The following is a 26204-nucleotide window of genomic DNA, read 5'->3' on the forward strand; positions in this document are numbered from 1 at the left end:
TTTTCTACTGTAGGTGTGTTGTGTAGTGATACATAGAACCGGTGGGTGAAGTATTATTATTAATATTAATATAATATTGTTGTAGTGAACATCCTGTCTGGATGATTGTTTTGGAAACTGTACAAAATGGATTTATAAACAAGATTTGAAAACATCAGTTCAATATTTTATGTCCCCGTAATTATTACTGTGGTAAAAAATCTGTGTGTACCCCTTGTTCGTCCATCAAAAAGTTGATGATGACCATTGCACGTTTGTCATTTTGTTGGGTTTTGATGAGTGCGCAGATGGCTAAAGAGGCCAATCCGAGCCCGGAATTCCCTGTGGCACACTGGACAGGTCAGGAAGGATGTAGAACTCTGAGGTGCAGCCACACGTTCTTCCTTGGTAAATTTGCGCTGCTTCCTCTTCAAGATAGCACAGGAGCTTCTCCTGCTCTCGCAGAGGATTGCACCGTCCTGGACTTTTCTACTCCAGGCAGATCGGTCCTGTGCTAGGGATTCCCAGCTTTTCAGGTCAAGTCCAAAACTCTTCAAGGAAGCTTTAAGAGTGTCCTTGTAGCGCTTTTTGGGGCCACCTTGTGCTCGCTTGCCTTTTTTCAGCTCGCCAAAGAAGACTTGTTTTGGAAGTCTCACGTAAGACATTCTAGTCACGTGACCAGTCCATCGAAGCTGTTCCTTCGCAAGCATGGTGTAGATGCTGGGGATATTTGCCTTGCTGAGGACTTCCGTGTCAGGAATTCTGTCTTGCCACTTGATCCTCAGCAGTTTCCTCAGACAGCTCAAGTAGATATGATTAAATTTTTGGCATGGCGCTGGTAGACTGTCCAAGCTTCGCACCCATACAGAAGAGTTGGCAAAACAACAGCCCGTAGACCTTCAGTTTTGTCTCCTGCTTGATGCCAGTCCTCTCCCATACCGAGTCACGTAGACGTCCAAAGGCTGCACTGGCCTTGACAATCCTGATGTTAACTGCATCATCTATGTGCACAGCACGAGACAGTGTACTACCAAGGTAAATAAACTTGTCAACGGCTGAGAGCTTTTGCCCATTCACAAAGATGGTTGGCTCAGTATAGGGTTTCCCAGCAGCAGGTTGGTATAAGACTTCAGTCTTCTTTGTCCTAATTGTTAGGCCTAAGTTGTTGCAAGCTGAGGAGAGGTGGTCCATACTGTCCTGTAGTCTTTATTTGAGCCAGCAGCCAGAGCACAGTCATCAGCAAACAAGAATTCTCGAACAGTGACTTCCTCCACTCTAGTTTTGGATTGCATCCTCCGCAGATTGAATAGCCCACCATCAAAACAGTAGATGATGTTAATCCCAGTGTTGTAATTGTAATGTTGGAATGAATCTTGCAGCATGCCAGAAAACACCATGCTGAAGAGCGTTGGCGCAAAGACGCAGCCTTGCTTCACCCCGTTTGTTATTGGGAACAGATCAGAGAGTTCTTGCTGATCTCTGACGCTGGCCATCATGCCATCATGAAGATTGCGCACAATGCCAATGAACTTGTCTGGACACCCATACTTGGCCATGATATTCCATAGGCCCTACCGGCTGACTGTGTCGAATGCTTTTGTTAGATCAACGAAAGCCATATATAGATCAACATTTTGTTCTTGCCATTTCTCCTGTAACTGCCGAGCAGTAAATACCATGTCAGTGGTTCCGTGATCTTTTATGAAGCCACACTGACTCTCAGGTAGCAGACCCTGGTCTAGGTGGACAATTAGGCGGTTCAGAAGGATTCTTGCCAAGATTTTGCCAGCGACTGATAGTATGGAGATACCTCTATGGTTGTCACAGTCCTGCCGATTGCCTTTCCTTTTATATAGATTGATTATAGTAGTATCCTTGAACGAACAGCTTCTAATTTCCACATGGCCTGGAAGAGATCGGTCAGTTTCTCGACTAAGCGAGGCCATCCAGCCTTGTAGATTTCTGCTGGAATGGCATCGGACCCTGGAGCTTTGCCTGATGAAAGAAGTGTTATGGCTTTGCTGGTTTCCTCAGTGGATGGTAGAACAGCCAAGGACTGGTTTATTTCAACTTGAGGCAATCTCGCAATTGCCTCCTCAGTTATGCATGATGGCCGATTGAGGACCGCGCTGTAGTGTTCAACCCACCTTTCAAGTATTTATCCTTCTCCGTAAGGAGTGTGGTTCCATTTAAATTCAGGAGAGATGAAGTTCCTGAGTGTTGCGGACCATAGACCTGCTTGAGTGCATAATAGAGGCACTTGGTGGTTTTACTAATATTAGCGTAAGATTGAATCTCCTCAGCTTTTGCGCACAGCCAGGCGTCTTGCATGACTAAGTCTCTGCTGAACAATTCTGCGAATGTTGAAGGCAGTTTTCCTTAAACTTGAGCTGCTGTCATTCAGATATGCTTTATGCAGGCGATGTTTTTCGTCAAGGAGTGCTCGGATTTCTGCATCGTTCTCATCAAACCAGTCTCTATGTGTACGCAATGGAACACCAAGTGATTCAAGGGCTGTAGAATGCAGTACGGTCTTGAGAGCAGTCCAATCTGCCTCAGCGTCTGTATGCTCAAAGCTTAGAGACTCCAGGTGATGGTCTAAAGCCTCAACAAAGGCCAATCTGGTATGTTCCTGTTGTAGGCGAGTAATGTTAAGACGCTTAACACGTCTTTGTCCTTGTGTGCGTCTGCTAGGCTTAATCCGGATGTTTAATTTGGAGACAATGAGATGATGGCCAGTCCAACATTCAGCACCACACATTGCCTTGGTCACCCTGACATCATGCCGATCGCTTCTCCTCTCGATGACATAGTCATTTAAGTGCCAGTGGTGTGAACGAGGATGCATCCATGAAGTTTTCTTGCGCTTTGGGGGTTGGAATATCCTGTTGGTGATGAGCAGGTCAAATTCAGAGCATGTTTGCAGCAGTAGAAGAGCGTTGCTGTTACATTTTCCAATACCATGTACACCAATGACTCCATTCCATGATTGATGGTCACTTCCAACTCTGGCGTTGAAATCACCCAGTATCAGGAGTTTATCCGAGCTGGCTGTGGCAGCAATAGTGACTTCCAGGTCATTATAAAACTTGGTTTTGATCTCGTCAGAGTTGGTCATGGTAGGGGCATAGGCACTGATGATGGTGGCCGCCTTTTTACCAAGTAGGTGGAGCTGTAAAGTCATTAAACGGTCGTTTATCCCCTTGGGGTGGCTTGCCAGTTGGTTGACCAGGTGATTTTTACTGCAAAACCAACACCAGCATCACGTCTCTCCTCCTGGCCTCGTCTGCTCCAAAAGAATGTATAACCTGCACCCACTTCAGTCACTTGTCCAGTATCGGCCAGTCGGTTCTCACTAAGGGCAGCGACATCCACATTATATCTGGCTAGCTCTCTGCCCACAAGGGCAGTGCGTCTCTCAGGTCTTTTTGATCAAGATGTATCCATCAGTGTGCGCACATTCCAGGCGCCAACAATGAGTGGGTTCACTTTGGTCTTTTTCGTTTTATTTGTTTTTTGAATAAAAAAAAACAATGAATATACATTATCCCCTTAAATGTCACCCTTAAACCTTTAACAAATATTCTTGCAAAAAAATAATTTATCGTGAATAAAACGCAGCTATTGACCGATCAGAATCAAAGACTGGAACTAACTGTTATATAATACGTAATATGCTGCATGTAGTGTGCAAAACAGTGTCTACACTGGACACGACCATTGCCGCAACAGCTTGAGGATGTCTACAATGGACATGATAAAATGATCATTGCAAATCCATTTGTTCTTTGTATCAAAAGTAGCCTCGACACTTTAAAGTATGTCAGAAATAGAACGAGGCATCAGTTTACTGTCGTTTGTGTGTTGCACCGCACCGCTCCCATCCGGTGTAGACAGGGTATTTGTAACGGTTATCAGCTGGAGTGCCCATGAGAGCCAGCTGAGGGTACTCCACATCAGACTATCATTGTTCACTCACAACTACATTTCCCATAATTCACTGCCTGGACTCATCATCTCTGATTACCACATTCACCTGTTTTCTTTGTTCCTGGTTCTTGATCTCTGCCCGTGTCCTGGTTTTCCCATTCCTGCCTCACCCTCTGGATTTGTCTGTTTGTTTGGATTTCCTGCCTGTGTATGACCTTTGCCTTGATTCTGATTACGATTTGGATTAACTTTAATAAACTGCATTTGCATCCTCAAACTTCTCGTCTCTGAGCAGTTCATAACAGTATTAGTTAAACTGAAACATTAAAAATATAAGTCTCCTGATCCTATTGGTCCAAGAGCCTGGGAGTTCTGATTGTTTCTCCTATATTTATTGATGATTAGCTAGAGTATAAAAGAGTGCTTTGAATTATTTGGTGGAGGCACTCTCTGGGAGATACTCTCAGGAGTGGCTCATTGTTGAGTTTCTGCTTACACATGTAGCTTGATATTTTGATAGGAAGTGCTTCATCGCCTGTGATGTCTTTTGAACCTCCTGGAATCTGTCCGCGAAATTATTGATGGCAGATCTGAAGAGACCAGCTGATGAAATGGGCGCATCGAGAAACACAGCGCGCTCCGAATCCGTCATCTCAGACATCGTCAACCACAGGTGTCTCTCAGCCACGGTGAGAGAGGCCATGTTCCGCCCAATGGCCTGTGCACCAGATTTCGCAGCGCGTAGAGCCAGGTCTGTAGCGCTCCTTAAATCCGCGACGCTGATCGATTCCGTGCCTCCCTCGTCCATTTTACGGAGAAGGTCGGCCTGGAAGATCTGCAGAATGGCCATTGTGTGCAGCGCTGACACAGCTTGCCCGGCGGCGGTGTAAGTGCGACCGTGCATGCCTGATGTCACTCGGCAGGCTTTAGATGGCAGCACCGTCTGAGCCCACCGTCCAGCAGAGGGCGGGCAGAGATGGGATGCTACTGCTGCTTCCACTGGAGGAAGAGAAAGGTACCCTATATCTTTCGCAGCGTCCACAGTGGAGAATGCAGCAGAGACAGAGGTACGCATCCTGGCCGAGAAGGGGGCGTTCCAAGACCTCGCGATTTCTTCATGAAGCTCAGGAAGAAAAGGCGCGGGTCTGGATTGTGACGGCGCGTGGTCCTTCTTGAGGAAGCATCCATCCAGCCAGTTGCGCATGGGCGCCTCCCAGTCGAGGCCGAGGTTGTCGACGGGCTGAGAGAGCAGATGCATCAACACAGACTCAATGCCAGCCCGTCTCCCAGAAGGCTCGCGGACAGTGGGGGGAGGTCCACAGAGCTCGCCCAATCCTCACTGTCTGATGCCAGGATAGAACAGGCCTCGGCTGTTTTTTTAATCACAATGGGGGAAGCAGCGGCCGTTGTCCGTCGTTGAGCGACTCGAGCGATGCCGGCGAAGCTGGCGGGTGAACCGGCAAGCTTTGGCAGGCAGGAGAAGGCTCGGGGCCTGCGCTGAGCACGGCACTTTTTACGGCGCGGCAATAAGGCGGGCTGAAGTGCAGGCTCTGAAAAGGATGCCAGGCGAGTTCTCAGAGTCACCATAGGCATCAGCTCACAGTGAGGGCATCAGCTCACAGTGAGGGCATCCACCGTCGACGAGAGCGAGAGCCGCATGATCCTCACCCAGGCAGGAAACGCAGATGACATGGCGGTCCCCGTCGCTGAGTGTGGCTCGGCACGAGCCGCAGGATCTTTGCATCTTTAAAAAGACGCAGCTCTTTTAGGAGAGATATATAGACAGAGAGAGAGAGTGTGAGTCGCAGCGGCGAACACACACTCTTAGCAGTGAAAGGATATAAACGAAGGAAAGCGTAGCTAGTACGGCGGCTGAAGGCGGAGAGGTGAAGGCCAGCGGCTTCAGGCTCGAAGGCTCGTCCCGCAGAAGGCTTTTCTCAGACAGCGCGGCTTCTCACTCCGGATCCAGCGATGCAGTAGTGCTTCGCTGAAGAGATGAAAATCTGTTTGTATCAGCCTGTTGAGCTATATTTATAGGCCAAGGCCACACCTGTTCTGGCGGGATGTGACGTAAATGGCCGCGGGGCGTCTCTCGATAGGCTGCTGCTGTTGCCACAGGTCAGCCAACAGGCACACGAGCCGCCTTGCCTATGTCTGCATGCTGTCGCAACGCGTTTTACATTGATTCAAAATTAAGGATAATTTTTGGCTTCAATATCTATATTATTGAATATACTCTCGTAAGAGAACCGTCTCTCAGAGCCAGCACGAGTACTTAAAAGTTTAAAATCACTTGAATGTTAAAAATTGGTAAGACTTAAAAAGACATGCAAATGGTAAACTTTAGTGACGATGCAACACTTGCCGATTGTGCAAGTGACAATTCCGTCAACTGTCCCAACTCCCGAAACGCGAGAATTTAGTATTGCCGCCTGCAGCGTGCTTGACGCAGAAGCAATGTAGTGACGTTACCCCACTACCTTGCTCAAAATTATGTAAATAGCCACAGAAGTTTTGGAATTCTGTTCTGTGGAGCGATGAAACAAAACTGGAACTATTCGGCCCTATAGCTCAGCGGTTTGTCTGGATGAAGAAGAATTAAGCATATGCTGAGAAGAACACTCTGCCTACAGTTAAGCATGGTGATGGCATGGTGATGCCCTGGGGCTGCTTTGCATCCTCTGGCACTGGAAACCTGCAGAGTGTGGAAGGGAAGATTCATTTTTGTATATCAGAAAACCTTTGGAGAAAACATCATGCAGTCAGTGAGGAAGCTGAAGCTTGGGCGTCAATGGACCTTCCCACAGGACAATGATCCCAAGCATACTCCAAATTACACCAAGGCTTGGTTGCAGAAGAAGTCCTGGAAGATTCTACAGTGGCCATAAGTCACCTGACTTGAACCCCATAGATAATCTCTGGTGGGATTTGAAGAGGGCGGTTGCAGCACACAAACACAAGAGTATTACTGAACTGGAGGCCATTGCTCATGAGGAATGGAGTAAGATTCCTCAGAAATGCTGCTATAAGCGGGTGTCTGGTAATACATCTTGTTTGCTAGAGTACTACAGATGCTTGCCATATAAGGGTTGAATAATTTTGAGACTGCATGAGTCATTAAAAGTTGCATTTTCAGTTGAATTTGGGGAAACCACTTGCACATTTTTTTGTGTTGGGCTATTTCAAGTACTTTTGTTTGATGTAACGAGTTAGCTCAAAGGGGAAATATTAATAATAACTCATAACTTATGATTAATTATGAATATTTGGGTCAGTTAATTGGATTAACTAGCTAAATTAATATTATAATTAATCAGTTCGTCCAACAAACTCTTTTGATTATTCATTTATTCTAGGAAAAGTGTATCTTTCATGGCCACAGAAAAAATATTCTTTCTTAGCATGTACAGCGCTTAGAGCATGTAACAAGATCAAGATCGTAAAATAAACTTTGTTGCAAGCAGAGAATCAGAACCAAATACATATTGTGCAGTTTTATTAACAAAATCACGAACACATAACTAACATATAAACAATTACACAAACATGGGTAGATGGTAAATGACAGAATTAAACGGGAAATGAAATGAAGCTACGGAAAAGATTCATTGAACATGAAAAGAACCATTAGCTTATTATTTTAAGAGCACCTCATTAAATGTATACTTGCATGGCCTTTGCAATGAAAGCATTTTGTTGTGAAGAGGCGGAGTCAGGAGGATCCATTTGCAGCTTTTATTTAAGAATGGTCAAGACAGGCAGAGTCAAACAACGGCAAACAGGACAGAACAGGCAAGGCTGAGACAAACCAGGTAGACAGGCAATGGGTTGAGGCAGCAGCAAGAATCAGAGTTCAATAAACAGTCCAGATCAGGGCAGGCAGGAAGAATCAGAGTCCAGTAAACAGTCCAGGTCAAGGCAGGCAGAAAGGGGTCAGCAACGGTAAGCAACCCAAAGTCAAACACAGAAATCAAACACGGGTAATAACGCTCAGAAATGATGGCCAGGGCAGATCAAGAATTCGCATGAATGGGTGTGTGGAAGTGGCTTATATGAGTGTGTGTGTGAATGAGGTGCAGGTGTGAGTGTAATCAGTCCCAGATATGAGGCATGATGGGAATTGAAGTGCTGTGAGTGAAGTTAATATGCCGGAGACTGATTGCAAAGATGTTCAGCAGTTTCTAGAGCAGTAGGAAGTTTGGGAAGAGGAATTAGTCGGCAAGCTTTGGAGAAACGATCTACTATAGTGAGTATGGTGGTATGACCTTGTGAGTTCGGTAAATCTGTGATGAAATGGATGGCTATATGAGACCAGGGGCATTGAGGTATGGGGAGCGGGTTTAAGAGTCCGGCCGGTAGTTGTCTGGAGAATTTGCAAGTGTTACAAGTGCTGCAGTTCTGGATGTGTCGGATTGTGTCTGACTGTAAGGCTGGCCACCAAAAGCGGTTCCTGAGTAGATGGATGGTCGCTGTGATTCCGGGATGTCCTGAACTAGGTGTGGAGTGTACCTTGTAGCAATGTTGAGGGAAGAAGGAGGCGGGAACCAGCGAATAATCAAACATATTTTATTTAAAATAAAACAAACAAACCAAAATATCGCGAGCAGCCCCTCGCGGACGACTGCTGGCTACCGAAAATAAACATAACTGCCAGCAGCCCCTCGCGGACGACTGCTGGCTAAAATAAAATACAAATACAAAAACCAAACAACTAAAATACAGGCCTGTTCCTCTCTCGATCATCAACGTTGTCGCTCCTCCTTTATGCTTCCGCTCCTCCGTGAGAGATGCGAGACCGGTGTGCTTCACAGGTGTTGCTCATTAGCAATCGCACCACCGGCCTCGTGGCTGGTCCTCCACCAGCTGGGCGATCTCCTCCACGATGCCTGGGTAGCCCTCGGTGGACGGTTCGATGCTCCTCCGCCGCCTGGTGGACGGCGACAGCTCCTTGGGCTATAGGGCAGACGGTAGGAGTCCCCCGCTCCCTGCTCCTCCCCTTTTCCTGGTGGACGGCAGCAGGCTCCGGCCCACGGCGAGCGGCGGCGACTCCCTCACTCCCTCCCGGACGGCAGCCGCCCCTCTAACTCCCAGGCGGCCGGCAGCAAGCTCGACCGCCCCCCCGGTAACTTACTCCAGCGCACCGCCTCGAGCGTCCATGGTCGCGAGTCCCCCGCTCCCTGCTCCTCCCCTACCCGGCGGATGGCAGCAGGCTCCGTTCCACGGCGAGCGGCGGCGGCTCCGCATCATGCTCGATGGCATCGCGGATTCCCTACAGCGGTGAGGACTCTCTGACAGCGCATTCCTCCCTCTTCCCGGGTTTCGGCACCAGTGTAGCAATGTTCAGGGAAGGAGGCGGGAACCGGCGAATAATCAAACATACTTTATTTAAAATAAAACAAACTAACCAAAATACCGCCAGCAGCCCCTCGCGGACGACTGCTGGCTAAAATAAAATACAAATACAAAAACCAAACAACTAAAATACAGGCCTGTTCCTCTCTCGATCATCAACGTCGTCGCTTGTCCTTTATCTCCGTGAGAGATGCGAGACCGGTGTGCTTCACAGGTGTTGCTCATTAGCAATCGCACCACTGGCCTTGCGCCGTTCTCTCACGTCTCTCGGACGTCCTGTTTGCCACAGACCTGTTCGAAAAGTCGTGAGTGTAAGGGTTCTGGAACAAATAAGAGACCCTCACGACATTCGGATGGAGGTTCTGCTGGACGGTTGAACTGCTCAATTTCTGTAACAATATCCCACTGTACTGGAGCCACTAGGAGCTTCTCTGGGATAATGGTGTCCGTGACAAGGAGTTGAATGGGTTCTTCTGTCTGGCGAGAGAGAGCGTCAGCTTTAACGTTCTTGGAACCTGGTCGATAGGAGACAGTGAACTGAAATCTGGTGAAAAACAAGGCCCACCTGGCTTGAAGGTGATTCAGATGTTAAGCTGATCAAAGGTATTCAAGATTCTTGTGGTCGGTAAGGATAATGAACGGTTGGGTTGCTCCCTCCAGCCAGTGTCGCCACTCCTTGGGAGTGAGTTCATGGCGGACAATTTGCGGTTTCAACCTCGTAGTTTCGTTCCGCTGGAGTCAGTTTTCTGGAGAAGCCGGCACAGGGAAACTTTTTTTCTGGGTCACCTTGACGCTGTGATAGAATGGCTCCTTACCCCTGTGTTGGAGGCATCCATCTCCACAATGAATTGAAGTGCAGGATCTGGGTGTCGGAGGATGGGAGCAGAAGTGAAAAGGGTCTTGAGTTTATCAAACGCTTGATTTGCCTCCGTGGTCCAGTGCAGACGATAGGTGTGGCGTTTGGTCATGGCGGTTAGAGGCGCGGCCATGGTACTAAAATTTCGGAGGAAACGTCTGTAGAAGTTCCTCAAATATCAAATATCCTCAAATGTAAGTCGGTTTGGATAAAAGCGTCTGCTAAATTACTAAATGTAAGTTGGCAAACCCCAGGAAGTATTGCAGTTCTTTGATGGTTTGGGGTAAGGGCCAGTCCAACACTGCCCTGAGCTTTTTCTCCTCCATAGCCACTACCTCCTGACTGATTACATACCCCAGAAATGACGTTCTGTTTTGGTGAAATTCACATTTTTCTGCTTTGGCGTAGAGTTGGTACTGCAGTAGACGTTTCAAGACCATTCTGAGATGTTGAATGTGTTCCTCTAGAGAATTTGAGAAAACCAGGAGGTCGTCGATGTCTACAATGTCTGATGAAAGTCTGATGCTTTGTTATGTGGTAATGAGGGCGTTTACAGGTTCACGTTCCTTCACGTGGACTATTTGCATGTGAATCGCTCATGCGCACATGGGTGTGGTCACATTAGAGGTAATGAGCAGGCACTTGAAAAACTGTACATCTCGTTACTTTCATACGGATTACTTAAACAGAGAATATTTGTTTTTGATATGATTTACATCTAAAAATAGACACTTCAAGCTTTCTAAAAACATATCTCTCACGTAAGGGTTGCAAGCATTCGCTGAGATAGTTCATTTTCTGCCGTGTTTCAGAATGAACTTCACACTGAGAGAGACTGCAGAACGTGTATCATGTTTATTTTCTTTATTTTACGAAAAGCAGAACATTTTGTTTTTATTATGAGTTTGTTATTTATTATGTACACAAATAAAAGTAGATATTTAACATTTTTGAATGATGTCTAAAACTTGCCTGTATGACAAAAATAGACAGAGTTATTAGAGTGTCTTTTGCACTGATATCAAAAAAAGCAAGGAGATCACGCAGACCCCAGAGAGTTAATGCTGTCCTCAGCCAATAACTGACCATACAAAATCACATTATGTTTGTCTCAAACCAAATCTCAGTGTAAATGCTTAATTTTTTTAAATATTATATCATATTACCTTACATAATAATAAAGAATTGAACTTTTCTTGGCACACCACATTAGAAATGTTTTCTCAGGTAACCTAAAATGTTCTTCATTTAGTAACTGCTGAATTAACTGCATTGTTAATGTCCACTCCATAAAGAAAAGCAAGAAAAAACAAAGGGAACATTGTTGTGACCAATTTAGTCACAGTCTGGAGCCCTGCTAAAACAAATACAACATCAGAATGAATGTGAAGCATTTTGCCTGTAGCCTACTCACACTCTCCATGAAACTGGGCTTAAATCCATCTGGTTGTCGTCTCATGTCAAGGTGCTCTCTATGACGCATCATATCTTCTTCACGTCTACGTCTCTCTTCTTCATGCCTAAGCATATATAACTCAAATTCAGTTAAACTGCACATGCTCAGATCGACCATCTAGTACACCAAAACGTGAATATTTCAACAAGAGTAAAGCACAAAGCTTTGCTTAAAAAAGAAATATGTTAGCACCAGAACCATGGAAACATTTAAATTCGTGCAGAATGAGAACGGTACACAAGCCCATATATTTAAGCCATCTGTTAGCTTTGTATTCTGTTTTCTGATCTCACTCGATTTTCCAAAAGCGTAACAATATTACATGAGTTATTCCACTGGACATGGAATCTCGTTTCTTTTCTCAAATCTTCACACGTTTTACCCATTTTTGCCGGGGAATATAAACATTTCTTCCTTCCGTTTCATTTTAATTACTAAATTTGCATCCGTTACTGTGGTAAAGTAGAAAAACACTGTAGTAAAAACATTTTTACTTGCACATCAAATTCTATTTAACATATTTTGTGCATGTTAGAATTGGTAAAGCACATCAAGTTTATTCATAAAGCGCTTTTTTTAAAATATTTAACTTTATTATATTATTTAGATTAACATTATTTACTGACATTTATTTCAGTGTTTTACAGCCTATAGTGCGTTTCACTGAATAAACTGCTAAACTAAACACACACGTTTCTTACCAAATGGACGTTTGAGCCTTATTTATCTTTTTTTCTTTATATTACAAAATGTATTATACCACAGTAGTTGGTCTATAACCACCCGGTGGTAAAAAAACAAAAAAACAACAACCCACTGTCACAAAACCTACCCCATGACACTTTGCACAAATTATGGGAGTAACTTCCTTTAAACTGTAAACAATCAGTTACAGCCAATAACTTGTTAAACGTTTTGATCTGTAAATCCAACAAAAAGCATTTGCAACAACTGGGCTGTCTATCATTTTGACAGATAACAAATTGTATTTTCCTGATTTGGAAACATTCCAGTTAGGGATACTATTGATTAATCGATGATCGATAAATTGTTGTTAATAATTTAACCCCTTAAACCCTGAAGGAATTTTTAGAGTTGTTTTTTCTAAGTGACATACACAAAAGTAAAGACTCATAACTCCAAATCTTTAGCAAGTAGTCAAAAGTTAGGTATCAATAGATATAATAATATAGAACACTTTACATTTTTTTGAAAATAAAAAAATTATATAATTTTTATCATGATTTTGCATGTCTTTCTTATTTGACATGCAATAACTCAGGAAGGAAATAGGGTAGGATAAATTTTTTTTGGTGAAGTCCCTCTACATGCTCTCTAGGTTATCAAATTTAAATGTTTCAACTGAGGCCATTATGTGGTTTAAATCTTATTTAGAAATCAGTATGTAAGGGTTATAAATGCAACATCATGTATATATATATATATATATATATATATATATATATATATATATATATACATATACATATATATATATATATATATATATATATATATATATATATATATATATATATATATATATATATATATATATATAAAAATAATAGCCGCATCAAGCCGAAACAATAGCCAATATTAGCTGAAATAATAGCGGAAACCTTATTTCATAGTTGTCAATAATTTGTTATTATTTATACAATCTTGTAAGGCTTCAAATAAAATATATTTTAGGTCATCCCAAAATAATTTATACAAATCTGTGGTTAAATCATCAGGACCCAGTGATTTACCAGGTTTACTCTTGTTTTTTTCCCCCTCTTCCAGGCCCTTAGCTCTGGATCTCACAGTGAAAATTAAAGCTGCAAGCAGCATTAAAAGGGCCCTCACAACCGTGCCAACGCCACCCAGTGGCTTTAGGAAGACAGAGCACGGTGGGCAATGTGCATTTAAGTAGGTAAATATAGGAGGAGTATGTCAAAGTCAGTTACAAAAATGTCCTTTATTATGGGGATAATAGCATGCGTTATTACTCAGATAAGTGTTGCTAGCATGCTTTAGCATGTTTCTAGCATGTTTAGAACTCAATGGCATATTTAATATGTTGCTAGTACTGCATCACAGTGTAAAATATGTCACTTCCTTTTGACAGTAGGTGGCGGTATTACTTTAACTTAAAATTGTCATGTAGATATGTTCAGGGCAGGGCTCTTATCAAACGTGTGAAGTTTAGGGCAGATTGGACATTGCCTTCTTCAGTAAAAACAACTTCCTGTTTCATTGCATTAGTATGCGTTAGCACTTAGCCAAGAATTGCTAGCATGTTTTAAGATGTTTTTAACATTTTTAAAACTCAATGGCATCTTTACTATGTTGCTAGTACTGCATCACACATAGACAGTATAAAAAGTGGACAGAGCCATCTCATTGGAACTCAGTTGAGACAGTTGAAGCCCATTTTTAGCGATTTTTGAGCACTTCCGTTCCTGACGCGCAGACTCAAACCGACTCAAACTAAGCTTGATGACGTAAGCAACCTGTCTGACAGACGTAAATCTTCTAGTAGCTGTGCGTGAAAATTTCCAACGTTAATCTTGCAGAGACGGGGAACCTGAGCAAAGAGTTCTTTGGCGTGAACCTGAGCAGGAGTAAGTATTCTGATTAATTATTAATTTCAAGTATTTATTTTAAAATGTAACGCCAGTCACCATATTAAGTTAATGCATACTATTAAGAAGTGATGTAAAATGATGTTCAAGAACTTGTGATATGAATTCATACCCAATAGTTATTTAACCGCCGAGTGATCGAATATTTTAAATATAATTTAAGCACTGGGAAATTGGGCATTGGTAAATATGCTTGCTGGTCACATAATTTATTATTAACATGATTGTAACTTGATGTATATAAAATAAAAAATAACAGATAATAAACAACATGTACAATCATCCAAAATTATTAAAAGTGATTCAAATAGCACATGCACACATACATGCATTATTAAAAAAAAAAGTCCTTCTTCATTTCCTTCGATCTACATCAAGACATATATAAGCCCAGGAACCATACTGTCAGTATACAATATCCCTGAGTCATTTTCGTATCCATTCAATATAGGCTATTCATTTATAGTCTCTTAAAAATGCTTATTGTTCTACATGATTTCATCTCTTCACGTAAAACATTTGCCCATAGGCTAATATTCAAATATATAAATAATTGTGAGCTAGGTGTTAAATCATGCAGTTTTGGCTAATAAATCATGGTCAAAAACACTTGAATAAAAAACTTTTTTCTTTATTTCACGTTATAGGCTATGACATTTTGTAGATGGCTTCCGACCAGAATGAAAGGGATCACATTCATCTTCAAGCGTAGATCTGTAAATAAATAAAGGAACGTTAACCACGATTGGCATTGAGATTGTTTTCTTTTCTTACATTGCCTGTATAATTTCCTGATAACGGCTCCCGCGTGGCTTCAACTTCCGGCTTATGGATTACCCCCTTGGCATCACACTGAAACATGTTCGCCTTTTCAAGGCTTGGGCCCTAATAATCCTAAGGAAAACAATAGGGCCTTTGCCTTTTCAAGGCTTCGGCCCTAATAAATATATATATATATAAAGAAGCCGGTGGCACCGCCACCCTGGTGCCTTTAGGGTTATTGTGCACGACGTGCAAAAACGTAACCCTGCTTTGATTGTCGAAAAGAAGTGTGCTGTAGAGCTTGCATCAGTTAGGGCCTATGATCTTGAACCACAATAGCCACATATATGAGATAATTTAAATATAGAATAATTTTTAATGTCATAGGATGTCATAGCTCAATATGTTTTTCAGCACTTAAATGTGTAAATATAGAAGCCCAGTATTTATCTGGAGGTCTTTGTACAGGTTTATTAATGTAATTATATTTTACGTATAATTATGATATGCAATGGAAGTACATTTTAATGTTTAACATGGGTGTATTCACAACACATAGCATACGATATAATATCTTAAGATTATTCATCATTATGTTGTCTCTGCCTTTTCTGTTTTAATGATATTCAGAACAGAAAAACTAAATGTTCCTTATAATTTTAATTAACACTAACTTTATTCTCATCTGAATTATAAATAATTGATTTCCGTATAAAATGATTTCAGCGCCTCTCTCTCTCTCTCTCTCTCTCTCTCACACACACACAGTTCGATCGCGCCCGCGCCTCTCTCTCTCTCACTCTCTCTCTCTCTCTCTCCCTCTCTCTCTCACACACACACACAAAGTTCTATCGCGCCAGCGCGCCTCTCTCGTGCGCACACACACACTCCAGCTTAAGAGAGAGGCGCGCGCCATCAAACTGTGTGTGTGTGTGTGTGTGTGAGAGAGAGAGAGAGAGAGAGAGAGAAGCGCGGGCGCGATCGAACTGTGTGTGTGTGTGTGCGCGCGTGTGAGAGAGAGTGGCGCGGGCGCGATCGAACTGTGTGTGTGTGTGAACAGTGGAAACATACTCCATTTTTTTCATACAGGACATCATTCAGACTGCAAACTGTTTACTTATATTTTTGTACACTCGCTATAAAACACAACATCCTTAGTCACATACGTAATATATTTATATAGAAATATAATTTTGGACACAAGAGGGCAGTATAGCCCTATTTATGATTTTGTGTTTAAATTATCACTGGAAGAGACCCCCCCCCCCCCCCCCTTTCCTTCTCACCCTCCCTACACAGACACACACACACACACAGAGAATGGCAGGGAACACTCTCAATATCTGACCACAATATCTGACTTTCTGTTGGTCGGAACTAATAACTGTAAATTAGAAAGTTGTTCGGCTTGAAGAGAACAATATACACGCCAAGTTTTGTAACTGTAGGTAAAACTAACTGAGTTATAACACACTTTATGTGTCCTTTTTTAGTCATAAATTAATTTCCTCGCCACGGCCAAACCGTTCGAGATATCAAAAATCCGCTGGCAATTTATCATCCTCAATGTCTTGACTTCATGCTGACCGAGTTTCGTGGTGTTTGGATTAATTCTCTAGGAGAAGTATATAAAAAATAAAAGCATGCATTTTCCAAACAACCCATAATAGCTGACTTCCTGTTGAGCTGTCGTTAAACTTAGAGCACGAAAGTTGTTCGGCCCGATGAGATCTAAATATGTACCGAGTTTCATATTATTACATGCAAGCATGTTTGATATATGGACAAGTGTTCGAATCGCATTCCAGGGGGCGCTGTCGAGCCCCCCTGCCACGCCCGGGTACCAGCTTCAGCCCGGCCCTGATGGCCGCGGGTTCTGACCTGTGTGCAAAGTTTCAAGAGTTTTCGAGCACGTTAAGGGCCCCAAAACCTTGAAAAACTAAAATAAAAGCATTCTCACTCAGCAGACAAATCCCCCTCCCCTCAAACACACGGAGAGACGTAGGGTCAGAGAGAGAGCAAGAGAGAATTCTCCAAAACATCCACATTCAAACCAAAATATCTGACTTCCTGTTGGTCTGAGCTAATAACTGTAAATTAGAAAGTTGTCCAGCTCGCTATGAACAATATACATACTGAGTTTTAAGATTGTAGATAAAAGTATAGACCTAACTCCCCCTTTTTTGTCAAAAGGTGGCGCTACTGAGCCCCTGCACCACGCCCATTTCGGAAACTTTGCAAATGTCTACTGGCTAATAAATGTGATGTGTCTGTCGAGTTTCATGCAATTTCAAGTATGCTAAGAGTCTCAAAAGCATCAAAAAATAATCATAAAGTTTGATGCATTACCACGGCAACAGTATCTAAGATATCAATAATCCTTTCACAGGTCTACATCTGCCGTGTGTTTACATTATACACAAAGTTTTAAGCAAATCGGGTAAAAATAAGAGGGTGATTTAAAAGCATTTTGAACGTGACACTTCCTGCTGCCAGTTGGTGGCGCTATAACTTTGACTCACAATAGTCACATCCATGTGATCGGCCTCTTACAGCAAACACATTGCTGAAGTTTCATCAAGATCAGTCAATGTATGCAGAAGTTATAACACACTTCCTTTTTCCCTTATTCGCCATAAATTCGTTTCCTCGCCACAGCCAAACCGTTCGAGATATCAAAAATCCCCTGGCAATTTTTCATCCTCAATGTCTTGACTTCATGCACCCCGAGTTTGGTGACGATTGGGTGAATTCCCTAGGAGAAGTGTTTCAAATTCCTGAGCATGAGTTTCCAAACAACCCATAATAGCCGACTTCCTGTTGGGCTGGCGTAAAAAGTAAAATTACGAAGGATATATGAACCAATGAGATCTATATGTGTACCGAGTTTCATATTATTACATGCAAGCGTGTTTGATTTATGGACCAAGATTTTTTACCACTGCCATGCCCGGGTACCAGCTTCAGCCCGGCCCTGATGGCCGCGGGTTCTGACCCGTGTGCAAAGTTTCAAGAGTTTTTGAGCACGTTAAGGGCCCCAAAAGTGCCCAAAAGGTAGTAAAATAATAATAATAATAATAATATTAATAATAATAATAATAAATAATCCTAAGGAAAACAATAGGGCCTTCGCCTTTTCAAGGCTTGGGCCCTAATAATAAATAATCCTAAGGAAAACAATAGGGCTTTCGCCTTTTCAAGGCTTGGGCCCTAATAAATAATCCTAAGGAAAACAATAGGGCCTTCGCCTTTTCAAGGCTTGGGCCCTAAAAAGAAATAAATAAAAATAATCCTAAGGAAAACAATAGGGCTCTGCGCCCTTTCAGGGCTTGGGCCCTAAAAAAAAATCCTAAGGAAAACAATAGGGCTCTGCGCCCTTTCAGGGCTTGGGCCCTAATAATGCTTAGGAAAACAATAGGGCCTTTCGCCTTTTCAAGGCTTGGGCCCTAATAATAATCCTTAGGAAAACAATAGGGCCTTCTCCTTTTCAAGGCTTGGGCCCTAATAAACAGAGACATTCCAAGAGGGTCCACACACCATCGGTGCCCCGGCCCTAATAATAATAAAATAAACAGAGCAATTCCAAGAGGGTCCTCACACCATCGGTGGTCGGGCCCTAATGACATGCATATGACATAACGGGTAACTGAATATAGCGCAGCATAGTTTGAAATCAAGGGTTTAAAGTTTGTCGATTGTGTGTCTCCAGTGAAGCTGATATGAGCGCCACCCACAGTAACACGATGCAGGCTACAAATGCACACTTCCGAATATCTGACAGCTGTTTTCGACTAAGCCTTGCAAGGTTTATGAAATTAAATGTTTATTAGATATTCAAAGATTTGTTTAAATTATATAAATGCACATATGCTGAACGCTGATGGTAAATGAGAAAGTATTATTAGTGTTTGCCTTTTTTTTTTTTTTAATTATTCATATATTTGTAGAACATTAACAGAAAGGCATTAATAACTGAAAGTTTTACAAACAAGACTGAACTTGCATTCAATCACATCACAATATACATACCATTCCCAACAGTAAAGATAAAATAAATAAATGCAAATAAATAAATGTCATACATTTTAGAGGAGCGGCTTCGATTTTATTTACCACAAAAAGCAGCATGGCTCAGTATATTCCCAAGATTCTCCATAACGTGTTAGCTACCATATGCCTTTCTGCCACCACTCATCAATAAACAAAGATTTCCTGTTCACAGTTACACATCTGTTGTTCCAAATTGACATGTTATGAGGACTAAAATTATGGTTGAAAATCAATTTCCAGTATAATAATACTAGTTGATGGAAAGCATAAAGTTTTACAGGGAGTTTGGACAATCCGAAGTCACATTGCAGCAGAAAACTTATGTCGCCACATTTTTTGAATACAGCAGTAGGAATCTCAAACCAGAAAGAGGACTTATCGTTAAACTTATCGACTGTAACCATCTAAGTTTAATGACTCCATTCATAATATCAAAGTCAATCGTTTTAAGTCCACCTTCTTCATATTCTTTAATCAATTTACTTTTACATATACATAATGACTCCATTTTCCATATAAAATCAAAGTTTAATTTGTTAATTTTGCCTTTATCTTTTTTTGCAGAAACTGCTAGAGAGAAAGATGAATCTAGAAAGATTTTCTACTTTTGTCAATGAAAAATCTTCCAGAAATGATGTCTCTCTGCAGCCAAGTATTCATTATTAATTTACAAATTTGCAAAGTTTTATCAATATTTAAATTTTCTAAATGATTAATCATCTTAGATAACCAGATACCTAAATATTTAACTTCATTTTAACTGGTATATTGTATAATGTTAAATTAGGATGATCATGAATGGCCAATAGCTCGCATTTTGACATATTTAGCATTAAACCTGAAGCTTCTGAAAAAATCACGATTAACTGAAGTGCTAGGGGTATTTGCTGTTCATTTTTTAAAAAAAACAAAAAAAACAGTTGTGTCGTCAGCAAATTTACTGACAAGAAACCGATTCCCTTCTAAATCAATGCCAGATATGGTTCCCATTTTGAGTAAAATAGACAACATTTCTGCTAACATAATAAATAATAAAGGTGAACATCCACAACCTTGCCTGATGCCTCGTCTGACCTCAAATCTTGGACAAGTATCTTAGGTAAGAGCTACAGAGCTGTTTATGTCTTTATAAAGCATTCCAACAATATTAATACATTTAGGACCAAAACCAATGTGTTTAAGAGTTTGAAAAATAAAAGAATGCTCCAATGTGTCAAAGGCCTCATAGAAATCCAAAAATAAAATTAAACCAACTTCTTCAATTAGATGACCATATTCAATCAAATAAAAAACTAACCTAATATTATTATGAATTGACCTATCTTTTAATAATCCTAATTGGGTCACACTAATAATTTGTGATATTCCCGTTTTTAATCTAGAAGCCTGTGCTTTAGTAAACAGTTTGTAATGTGTATTTAGTAGTGTTATGGGGCGTATGTTATCTAAAATCCTTTTATCTTTTCCTGGCTTTGGTATCTAAATAATAATTGTTTCTTTGTTTCATAGTTATCAATAATTTGTTAATAAAAGATATTTTAGGTCATCCCAAAATAATTTATAAAAATCTGTGGTTAAATCATCAGGACCCAGTGATTTACCAGGTTTACTCTGTTTAATAGCCACATCAAGCTCTTGTATGGTTATGTATGATTCACAAAGTTATTATTTGAATGTTCTACTTGGTTCACTATTACACTATTGATCAAATTTCTTTCTTGTCGTCTTTTTTCCAAATTAATGAAGTATGAGCTATTTTTTCCTCTTCTTCCAGGCACTTAGCTCTGGATCTCATGTATGCTCCTTTTGCCTTTTTGATATAATTAATCTAAAATGGAATGTAGCTTAAGTTTTTCTTTCTCTTCATCTGACATAAGGTAGGCAACAGCATTTATTAACTCTTGAATTAACTGGATTTCTTTTTCACATTTCTTCTATTATCAGATTTTTGCTTAAGGTTATTGAATACTCTCTCAATTTATGTTTTAAATATTCCCATTTAGTACTTTTGCAAAATAAAAAAAAATGCCTTTCTCTTAAGAGAGTCATTTAAACCCCTATAATTTAAAGAAAATGAGATGTCAGATTTTAACGCGAACATGAACAATTAAACAGATAGAACTTAATTGAATTTTAAAAAAAAATTAATAAAAATAAAGATGAAGTCTATTACAGACGTGTAGAGTTTGTGGGATAGAAAAACAAAGTCCAATTTCTTTATCACTCCACCTCACCACATATCAAAGAGAAGCAGTCAGTACCCTTTTTAAGAGATACGTTTACCCTCGATATATCCAAATGGACCTCTAAAGCCAGTTACTTTGCCTTCCTTTCTGGCTTGTTCGATTCTTGGCCATAATTCACGTCTCAAAAGTCTATCTTCCTTCGTCAATTCCTCGGCAAAGGAAGACGTCTTGGTTCTTTTCCATACTTCATCATGTCTGCGGGTGAAGAGTATGATCACCTCTCGGACGGCTGGTCTCCTTCCTTCCTACCTGATGCACGGCCTTGACAGCCTCCCCCATGGTAGAAGCAAATTCAAGTGTTATCTTGCCCAGAAGTTGAATCACATCCTGTCTTATGCGCTCATTTGAGTTCTCCTTTATGACTTTTATGCGAAGATACCATCTTCTTTTGTACCTTTCCTCTTCCAACACACAAACTTTCAGATCATTATTGACTTCGGTCAGTGTTTCAATTTGATTCTCCATCATTTTAATTTTATCTTTGTATTCTCGGAACTCCTGCACATTGTTGTAGAAATTTTAATAGTCATTGATCCCAAACAGGTATCATAAGAGAAAGAACCTATTCAATGTATAAAAGTATATGTGTGTACGTGCTTGTGTGTGACGTTTCACGAACATATGGGACAGGACCTCTGACCTTAGGGACGGTCAGTATTGGCCAGCTTATTTCAGTACCAGTTTGTGTCTTTAAGTAGAAACTGAACAGCAGTAAGGACCTTATCTGGGTGGGTGAAAGGTACAGCGGGTGAGGAGGAACCTTGAAAACAGTATAAAGGCCGTCTCATATCTTCCTGCTGTGTTTCACTCTCTTGCACAGCGTAACTTCTGTGTACTAGACTGAACCTATTCTTGCAAGAATAAATACTTTTCTTTTTTATTAATTTGACTCTGAGTGTCTCTTACACAGTGATGATGTTTAACAGAATTTTTGCCACAACAATTTGGTGTCAGGACAGTGGGATTCCTTGGAAGTGCCTTCTGGACCTGAGAGCGGACGGTGATCGATCATCCTGGACTGAGCAGCTCCAGCTCTACCTCGTAAGCTTTAGAGAGAGGGGCCGACCGCTATCAGGGCCAGGAGAAACTTCACTGGGATTGAATGAAAGCGAACCCGTGGCAACCCAAAACATCTCTGGTAAGAGACGACTAAAATATTTTCTTTTGGGGTAAAATATTTTTCTTTTGGTATAAGAGTGAGCAAACTATACTGGCTGAGACTGTTTTCTATGGTGCGAGATCAAGAGATTTAAGGCATAGACTGAGGCAAGAGGTCCTCGACCAAGAAATTGAGACCCTTAAACAGGTCGAGATTTTCTAAACTGAGGCTGAGTCAAGAAGTTTTGACCGAGGATTGAGCTCGCACAAAAGTGGGAAATTGAGACCTTTAAACAGGTCAAGAGGTTTTGCCACACCAAAAGTGGGAAATTGAGACCTACGAACAGGTCAAGAAATTTTGCCACACCAAAAGTTAATTAAGGCTAACTGAAATATTGATTTTGGGTGAACCATAATTAATGACCCCTGTCCGATTTTAGGTTAAAAATCGGATCTGTCGGAGACGTCTGACAGATTACTAGACGAGCGTTGAACAAAATCCACTGAGAACAGAAAACAGCCAGTATGGGGAAATCTCAAAATAAGCTTGCCAAAATTTGATATACCGATTTTCTGTCAAATGCTGAAAGAATTACGGGGAGAAAATGCATGCAGGGTATTGAAAAGTTGAACCTAATATCATGATTTTCCAAGGTGAGGGAACATTGAGCGCTACGAGATTAAAAGTAGTGCGGGAATCAGTTGAACAGGGCAGTGAGAAACAAAAAGGTTGTTATGGTTGTTATTCAACATGTGTGAATAGGCAGATAAAAAAGTCGAACTGCCAGGAGAAATAAAGTTTTTACTTCTTCATCCAGTAAATGGATGCATGACATTAGATGTCTGAGAACTTAAATTTACATGATAAGGATTGAAGTAGCAAGCAGCAATAAATAAGGCTGTCTGTGTGAAATAGAGGGAACTGTAAGTGAGAGACTTGATGGAGGAGGGAAGTGAAAAACAAAAAGGTTGGTGTGTGAGATATGTGTGTGGGGATTGTAAGCAAACAATCATGTACTGGTTAGATAATGAAGGAACTGGCATGTAGAGAAAAGAAAGAAGTAGCATGTAGAACAGAGGATGCAGAAGGAACTGGTATGTAGGGAAAAATGGAAGAAATATAGTAGAAAACTATATGTGATGAAAAAAAAATGTCTGACAGAATTTATGGAAGTCAAATTAACTGTTTAAATGGTATGAAAAATGAGTTTCAGAATAAAAATAATGCATTGAGTATGATTAACGCGGATTAATGTGACAAAGATAAGGAATGTTTCATTAAGCAAAATGGGGAACAATTATATATTTTAATGGTAAAATAATGATTGAAATTATGTTTAGTTTTAGTTTGACAACCATTGTGTTTTGAACCTAAAGAGTCCAGCTATGCTGGGGGTACAGCAACAGGGGTTTTTTTATTCAGCCCGGTTTCCGGATGTTAGATATGTACTTGTTCTGTAATTAGGGTTGTTGATGATAATACCAAATTAGTAAAATGTAAAGACAACTTTGACCAAAGATTCTGGAAATCAATAATGTATAATGTTGTATATTTTGTTGATATTAAGTCATTGAAGCAAAAGACATTGTCTGTTTTATAAATGAAATTATGGGTCAGGATAATTTCCCTGGACAAGTATGACTAAAGTTAAATGAAAACTTTGTGAAAACAACTTAGAATATTTTGAGCATTTCGATGCAGCTTATGAAAATTAATGTTCTGCCAATAATAATGATAAAGATTATGATTTGGCTATTGGGATTGAATCCGCCACTGGTGGACTGTAAAAGAATACAGAGAACGATACTCGGTTACTAACGTAACCTCGTTTCTCTCTAGAGAGGAAACGAGTATTGCGTAAGTTTAGCTTACGCTACGGGAAAGATTCATCTTCTCGAGATACTGAAGCCAAAAAATTATCCTTAATTTTGTATAACTTGTCAACGCAGTGCAGCAGCTAGCAGACCTAGAGCAGGCCATCTCGCGTGCTCATTGGCTGCCCTGCGGGCAACTGCTGCAGCCTACCAGTGCGCCCGGCGTGACGTCACGCCCAATGAAGGGCGCCCGCGCCTTTATAGCGTCACAGCCCACCAGATAGGCGTGGCTTAGCGTATAAAATAGGGGCTGTAGGCTGAATTCTCTGGTTTTTTGACGACTGAAGCGAAGTCGCTCGTGGCGTGAGCACGGCCGGTTACGCAATACTCGTTCCCTCTCTAGAGAGAACCGAGGTTACGTTAGTAACCGAGTATCGTTCTCTTACGAGAGGTTCTCTCGTATTGCGTAAGTTTAGCTTACGCTACGGGAACACTTTGTCAACGCCGTGCGCGCCAAGCATCCACATGAGACCCCGAGCTTAAGGGGAACCCCATAAGTAGAAAAAATAAGGTGGCCAGCCACGCGGGCCATCACTTGTACATAAGCACACATAGGGAATACAGAGCAGCGCGCCGGTCTGTATAGTCATATGGCACATACCCTACTTAGTGCAGCTCAACCAGGAGAGCTGAGTCATGAACGTGATCTGAGCAGGAGATCTGGGCAGAATACACCTCTTTTCAGACTGACAACAGTTTAGCCTGCAAGGCAGGAACTTCTAGGTTATAAAACCTGACAAAGGTAGACGGGGAGCTCCAGCCCGCCGCTACACATATGTCATGGATAGAAATTCCACTGGACCATGCCCACGACGAGGCCACGCCTCTCGTGGAATGAGCCCTGATGCCCAGAGGGCATTGCAGGCCTTTTGACGCGTAAGCTGCCGCTATAGCGTCCACTATCCATCTGGACAGGCTCTGTTTCGAGGAGGCAAGCCCCTTGGCGCGCCCACCAAACGAAACGAAAAGCTGTTCCGAACGCCTGAAGGAGGCGGAGCGCGTAATGTAAAACCTCAGCGCTCTGACAGGGCAGAGGAGATTCACATCACTTTCGCTGTCAGATGCTGGGAGAGCTGACAGCGAAATAACTTGCGCTCTGAATGGAGTGCCCATCACTTTAGGGACATAACCATGTCTAGGTCTGAGGATGACTTTAGAGTCATTTGGTCCGAACTCAAGACACGACGCGCTGACAGACAGCGCGTGCAGATCCCCTACACGTTTTACTGACGACAGTGCAGTCAGAAAAACGGCTTTTAGTGATAGATATTTCAACTCCACGGAGTCCAGTGGTTCAAATGGAAAAGCTTTCAGGGCCTCGAGGACCAGTGAAAGATCCCACATGGGAACCGACGGGGGGCGCGGCGGATTCATCCTTCTAGCTCCTCTAAGGAAGCGGACGACCAACTCATGTCTTCCCAGTGACTGGCCGTGCGTCGATTCCGCGAATGCTGCTACGGCCGCCACGTAAACTTTGAGCGTGGATGGGGATCTTCCCTTATCCAACAGCTCTTGTAGGAAAGTGAGCAGATGCGCCACCCCGCATGTCCGCGGGTCCAGACCTCTGTCGGTGCACCATCCAGAGAACACCGACCATTTAGACGCGTAGAGCCTTCTCGTGGAAGGGGCTCTAGACTGCGTGATCGTGTTCATCACTCCTTCTGGCAGGGCAACGAGTACCCGTTGATCAACCATGCATGCAGAGACCAGCGCTCTGGATGGGGATGCCAGATCGTGCCGCGAGCTTGAGGTTTAAGTTCAGGCTCAATAGGATTTTTTCTTCTTCAAATACCTCCAGCTTAGAAGCTTTGTTAAAGCAAATCAAGGTAATGCCCTTACTAGACCCCCACATTGATCTTTGGAAAAATTGTGATAAAGGATAGTTTGAGAAAGGTTATTATATCTGAATTTTACGGGTTGCTGGCATCTTATCTGAAAATGAGGATTGGAAACACCGGTGTTTTTGACTT

At 41.8% G+C, this 26204-nt stretch overlaps 1 protein-coding gene across 2 annotated transcripts in view; it reads right to left on the minus strand.

Moving 5' to 3' along the window:
• Positions 1 to 26204, minus strand: part of pspc1 (paraspeckle component 1) — a 93371-nt gene that overhangs the window by 17922 nt on the left and 49245 nt on the right. For both annotated transcript variants that reach the window (XM_077232352.1, XM_077232353.1), the window contains exon 6: positions 11532 to 11637. In XM_077232352.1, coding sequence (XP_077088467.1) covers positions 11532 to 11637 — 106 coding nt within the window. The remainder of the gene's footprint in view (positions 1 to 11531; positions 11638 to 26204) is intronic.

The sequence above is a fragment of the Siphateles boraxobius genome, unplaced genomic scaffold (assembly GCF_051911475.1).
Source record: "Siphateles boraxobius isolate OS27281-9 unplaced genomic scaffold, OSU_SipBor_1 17, whole genome shotgun sequence".
Taxonomy (NCBI): domain Eukaryota; kingdom Metazoa; phylum Chordata; class Actinopteri; order Cypriniformes; family Leuciscidae; genus Siphateles; species Siphateles boraxobius.